This window comes from Epinephelus moara, chromosome 19, assembly GCF_006386435.1.
Source record: "Epinephelus moara isolate mb chromosome 19, YSFRI_EMoa_1.0, whole genome shotgun sequence".
Lineage (NCBI taxonomy): Eukaryota > Metazoa > Chordata > Actinopteri > Perciformes > Serranidae > Epinephelus > Epinephelus moara.
This window is the reverse complement of record NC_065524.1, coordinates 32,190,304-32,196,649: the sequence shown is the minus strand read 5'-3', so window position 1 is coordinate 32,196,649 and position 6,346 is coordinate 32,190,304. Positions and strand designations below refer to the sequence as shown.

The window sequence follows — 6,346 nt, the reverse complement described above, 5'->3', positions numbered from 1 at the left end:
CTTAGAGTTGGGGGACTGTGTGAAGAAATGGTTGACATTCCTACACGGTTCATACTACATTTTTGAAAAAAGCCTTAAATGAAAGCTGAGAGTCTGCACTTTAAGCAGGTATTCATTGTTTCATTTAAAACCCATTGTGGTGGTGTACAGAGCCAAAATGACGACAACTGTATCATTGTCCAAATATTTATGGACCTGACTGTATAACGTTAGCATACGTTACGTGTGCTGACGTTAGCAAGCTAGCAGCGTGACATTTAATCATTAAGGACAGGCTACGTGACTAAAAACAACACGTGTTTGTGTTTTGTTTTAGGTATTCATGGATATTTTATTGATCGCCTGGCCTCCGATGACCAGAAAAACGGCAATTACAGGTCTCTGATTGAGGGTCAAAATTACCAGAGCTCCGGATGGGTCGGGCAAATTTTACACCACCTTTTAGACGACCATCACATCATATTGAAAGCGATCAATATTGATCGCCTTCAATATGATGTGATGGTCACGTAGCCTGTCCATAATGATTAAATGTCACGCTGCTAGCTTGCTAACGTCAGCACACGTAACGTATGCTAACGTTATATTACACAGTGTTTAATGATATAGTCTGTTATCTCCCTATTACTCTAATCTTTCCTGCTTATCGCTCAAACAAATACTGCGGTTAAGTTGGAAAGATATTGGCAGATTCGAACTTCCGGGATCAATAACTCTTCAGTGAAACGTTGTTAAAACACAAAACACGCATTTTCAATCGTAGTAAGATAGAAAATGAACTACAACATAATATTCATCAAAATGAGCCGTCCTCTGAGCCACACCAAGAACACTGGTGTTTACGTGCAGCCGGCTGTGAGCGCAGCGCGCAGGGACCGTCTACAAAGTGCAACACCGAAAAGAGAGATTACAAAAATATTCAATAACGTCACTATAATACAGTGTAGTGTCACCAAACTCACTCCACACTTCAGTGGTCTCCTACAGACTCCACTACAACACTTGGTTGGAAAGGCAGGCATTTTACATAATTTCTAGGAATTTTTATTAGGAAAATTAATCAATAATTTCAATACGATATTAAGATTATTATTCTTTTTCCCGCTGTCTCTTTAAACTGGAATTTGACCCCCTAAACATGCTTCAAAACTCACCAAAATGCATGTCAGGACTGGCGAAATATTTTATGAAATGAAGAAATTAATCCGAAAAGTGCCAAAATGGCCTCTCTAGCGCCACCTAGCCCTTTAGGCACACTGAAATGGCCGCTGCGGCTTGTAGGAATGACGTAGAACGATCAAACCAAAACTGGCTTGTTCGTCTCACTGTAATAATTAATTATTATGTAAAATGCCTGCCTTTCCAACCAAGTGTTGTAGTGGAGTCTGTAGGAGACCAGTGAAGTGTGGAGTGAGTTTGGTGACACTACACTGTATCATATTGAAATTATTGATTAATATTCCTAATAAAAATTCCTAGAAATTATGTAAAATGCCGGATCCCGGAAGTTCGAATCTGCCAATATCTTTCCAACTTTACCTAACCAAACAAATGATTAATTTCTAAATTAATATCGGTGCTCATTTAAGATACCTTCATCAGTTACCGGAGGCCACTGTCTAACATCATCAATCCAGCTATTCATGTGCTGTCATTGTAGAGAGTCAGTTCACAATGACAGCATAATGAATTGATGACTGACACATGTCACCGCAGCAAAGTAAAAGTACTTAAAGTGTTGCTTAAAATATAACCATGTTAACTACCTAAGTGTTCGTTGAAGGATAAAAATTACTTTTTTAGAAAAGAATATCTACAAATTGTTGCTAAAACTCATATTTCCTTGCCACAACTGAACTCACATTTCTGCATCCAAGGAACGGGAAGACACTCTAAGTAAGAAATCACAGAAAACATTTCCCACTCTTTCTTAACTGAGTGTGTAGTTATTTAGTTTAAGCTCAAGTCTGTGCAGCATTCTTAATAGTATCTGCTTATCATTCGCTGGGGCCCTGCTACATTACAAAAACAATCAAGATATCTTACTCACATACAGCACAATGTTAACCTGAGGACAATTTACTACATTGAAGGGAAGTTAGATCCTTTTATGGATACAAAATGAGCTCATATTGAAGTGTAAAATGTGACTACATCAATGGAAAGAGTTTGCCAACCAAGATAAAGACAGAAAAACTGACATTGTACCATTGGGAAAACGAGAGTTGCCATCAGCCACCAGGTCTTCAATCATCTCCTTGGCCTTCTGCTGGGCATCAGAGGACCCAAAGAGGACCACCTCAGCTTCATAGTCCCCCCTGTTTATCTGGAAAAAAGAGCAGCGGATTTTCAAAGAGGGAATAAATATAACATCCTATACATGCCTGCTAATGCAAAGAGAAACATTCACTATGCTTAGAAAAGGGTACAGGGAAGCAGCACAGCAGTCAAGGCTTGCTGTTAGGTGGATTCTGAAGGTGATTTAAAGCTTGAGCTGCATTTCTGGTGATCTAAAAGAAAACTTTATATTTAAGCAGTCCATTGACACTACATCGTCTTCAATTATTCCGGACGCCTCTCTTCCCTCATCAAAATGAGGGAGTAGGGGGAGGTAGAGTGTTCGGCCTGGTCCAGCGGGGAAGAGTTCAGTCCGCACAGACATATCTCCTTGGCTCTGCCTTCCCTTTGCCCCTACTTACTTTTCTATCCATCTAACCTTAACCCTTTGGCTCCTTTTCAGCCCTCTTAGCAGACTCAGAGCAGTGACTAAGCATTTTTTGCACATATGTGAACACTCCAAGAGAACTCAGGAGGTAGTCTGAGTGCAGTTCACTTAACCTGTGCCTTGTGAACACCAAGCTCTCCAGGTTCGCTCTGCTCTTTGCTGTTGTATTTAGCCCTCTAGGTCACATGCTGTTGCACTGGGACGCTTGAAAAAAGACAAATGCAATCACATCAGCCTACGACGCTTGCAAAGACGCAGGACGAGGAGTAGTTTGGTCCACGAAAGATACTGCACGTCTCCAGATGTGGACTGTGGAATACATCAAACGGCAACAGTCTACAGCACAGACACACGAAGGTTCTCCTCCAGTTTTAAGTTCATCTGAAAGCGAGGGGCTTCATAATCACACAGCAGTGCCATGTCAAAGTAAAAAAAAACAACTATATCAATATATATATATACAGTATCTCACATAAGTGAGTACACCCCTCCCATTTTTGGAAATATTTTATTATATCTTGTCATGGGACAACACTATAGAAATGACACTTTGATATAACTTAAAGTAGTCAGTGTACAGCTTGTATAGTAGTATAGATTTACCTTCCTCTGAAAATTACTCAAAACACAGCCATCAACATCTAAACANAAAAAATACACACTATATTGGGGCGTCAGTGGCTTAGTGGTAGAGCAGGCGCCCCATGTACAAGGTTGTTGCCGCAGCGGCCCGGGTTCGAATCCAGCCTGTGGCCCTTTGCTGCATGTCATCCACCCTTCTCTCTCTACCCCCCTCACGCTTCCCTGTCCTGTCCATTAAAGGCAAAATGCCCCCAAAAAATATATCTTTAAAAATACACACTATATTAATATAGGTGCATCATATCTTTACTGTTACTATAATGGAAAGTAGATTTATTCAATTCAGTTTAAAAAGTATATATACAAACCACTAATTGTAATAGCGTTTTTTGTCCAGTAGATGGCTTAGTAGAGCAAATGAAGCATCAAGAAGCTTTGCCCTTGAGTGAACCAATTTGATGAAAAGCTTCAATGCTTCATGAAGCTTCATTTGCCCATCACTAGTGTTGTCCCATGACAAGATATAATAAAATATTTCCAAAAATGGGAGGGGTGTACTCACTTATGTGAGATACTGTATCATATATAGGCTGTAATGTGAACAGAAAGAGGACTGAGGCCCCATCAGAGACGAAGGTGACCAGAATGAACTGACATTGTCAATGCAAGAAGAACTGAGTCCCTTTACTGTTGGTCCACTTTTTTTCACTTTAAGAGGACTGAGTTTGGTTCATTTAAAAGGGACTAAATGTGAAAACACCCTAAGACATACAGAAATACCATCTGCCTGCTTTCTTGGTTCAGTCTGAGTCTGCATGAGTAACATTGAGGCACTGTAAGTTTAAGTTTATTTACTTTATTAATCCCCCTGAGGGGAAATTCAATGTTTTCACTCTTGCTTGTCAATTACACACAGGTCCGAAAGACACACACATGCACAAACAGGACCTATACATGCACAAAGTGGAGCGATGTCAAAGTGAGGGGTGCCTTGCTCAAGGGCACCTCGGCAGTGCCCAGGAGGTGAACTGGCACCTCTCCAGACACCAGTCCACGCTCCATATTTTGGTCCGGACGGGGGACTCGAACTGGCAACCCTCCGGTTCCCAACCCAAGTCCCTATGGACTGAGCTACTGCCGCCATGGGTACATTAAGTTTTCAATTTTAAAGTATATTCATAATGCCCAACATCAGCACTGTATATTCACGGATGTGCTGCACTAGTCTGACACTAACATCAGTCAACTTGCCTTGATCCTTGCACCGGTGCTCTCTTCAAGTTCACGGATTTTGGCTCCTCCACGACCTTAAATGAGATTAAAATATATTTAAAATTTGACCAAAATCTCCACACATCGCTAGTTACAGCAGTGGAAACATGAGGAACATAAGCCACATTAATGTAACGTAACTGACTGTAACGTTACCCACAGTTTGTGAATCTCTGCAGGATGGGGATTACACCATCAAACCAATAGTCGTTAGCATAGCTGTTAGCTAACAGCGAACTCTAGCTAAGACTCCATTATGTGAAGCACCCATTTGAATAGAAGTTATCGCTTTTTAACCTTACCTATTACCCTCCCAACTGAAGTGTTTTCCACGGTGAAAGTCACAGGCCTTTCATCTCCAAAGGTTCGTCGTCCAGGCCGACGTTCGCTTCCATTTGCCCGGCTTGTGTACTCGGATCCCTCGCCGCCGCCACCGCCGCCGCCGCGGTCAGCTCTCCACTCTCTCGGAGCTCCAGACCTGCCTCCACCTCTCACACCGAAACAAACATTTTCCCTGCGACTGTCGTAACTCGGCGGTTTCCATTCAGTCGGAGCTGATTTAGTAGCAGGCTTCTGGATAGCAACGCCGCCCTCGTCGTACTCATCCTCCCAGTCAGACATCTTGGGTGTGGCTCACCACCTGCTGCCAGGGCCACTTCACTAACGGCTATCAACTGTCAAGACTGTGTCACCTTCACTTCCTGTCCGCGAGTCCACACTTCCGACTTTGTAAGGGATTTAGAAATATTGTATTTATAAACATGGAATGTGTTTGTATAAAATGAAATTGTAGGTATAACATAAAAAGGAAGAGAGAAGAAATTTGCCAAAAAAATCTAATTATATTTGATACTACACCCATGGATGGATTACTGAATGGGCCTACTGGGCAAAGCCTCAAGGTCCCAAAGTTTCAGGGGGCCCCCAGGCCTTCACCTGCAAAATGCTTCTCAAATTAACATGTGCCAACCTTATTTATACAGTCTATGGTGCCAACCAAGGAAAATATAAAAGAAGGAATGGCCGTGACTACAGTGGCAGCGTTCCAGGAGCCAGACTTTGGTGCCAGTTCTATTGGAGTCAATGAGGCGGGCACAGCAAATCCCACTATAACCCATCATATCTTTGTTGTTTTCACTTTGGTAATTTTGTGTCTCTTTGTGGTTGTTTTGTGTCTTTGTGGTTGTTTTGCCAGTTTTTTGGTAGATGTTTTATGTCTCTGTAGTTCCTTTGTATTCTCTTGTGGTCATTTTGAGTCTCTTTCTGGTTGGTACCAAGGAAAATATAAAAGAAGGAATGGTCAAAGTTGAAACAGCAAAGATATAATGGGTTACAGTGTGATTTGCAGTGCCCATCCTATTGACTCCAATCGAACTGACACCAAAGTCTGGCTCCTTGAACACTGTCACTGTAGTCACGACCATTCCTTCTTTTATATTGTCCTTCTACTAACCAGGAAGAGACTCAAAATGACCTCCAAGAGACACAGAAAGACGATAAAGGGATGCAAAGGCACTACAGAGACACAAAATATCTACAAAAACCAGGCAAAACAACCACAAAGAGACACAAAATGACTGCAAAGAGACACAAAACAATCACAAGGTGACAAAATTATGTCAAAGACACACAAGCCACTACAAAAAGACACAGAACAAGCCAGAAGAAGACACAAGATTACTACAGACACAAAATAACCAAAAAAGACACCTCAAAAGAACACAGAACAACCACAAGGAGGCACTAAATGTCTACAGAGACACACAC

The 6,346-nt window shown here is 41.6% G+C and overlaps 1 protein-coding gene across 4 annotated transcripts in view; it reads right to left on the bottom strand.

Annotated features, from left to right (window-relative positions):
• Positions 1–5,234, bottom strand: part of ddx43 (DEAD (Asp-Glu-Ala-Asp) box polypeptide 43) — an 18,711-nt gene extending 13,477 nt beyond the window's left edge. For all 4 annotated transcript variants that reach the window (XM_050071244.1, XM_050071245.1, XM_050071246.1 and 1 more), the window contains exons 1-3: positions 4,882–5,234; positions 4,559–4,614; positions 2,209–2,326 (exon numbers count right to left, since the gene is read on the bottom strand). In XM_050071244.1, the coding sequence (XP_049927201.1) occupies positions 2,209–2,326; positions 4,559–4,614; positions 4,882–5,200 (493 nt within the window). In that variant the 5' untranslated portion in view covers positions 5,201–5,234. The remainder of the gene's footprint in view (positions 1–2,208; positions 2,327–4,558; positions 4,615–4,881) is intronic.
• Between the last annotated feature and the right edge of the window lie 1,112 nt (positions 5,235–6,346).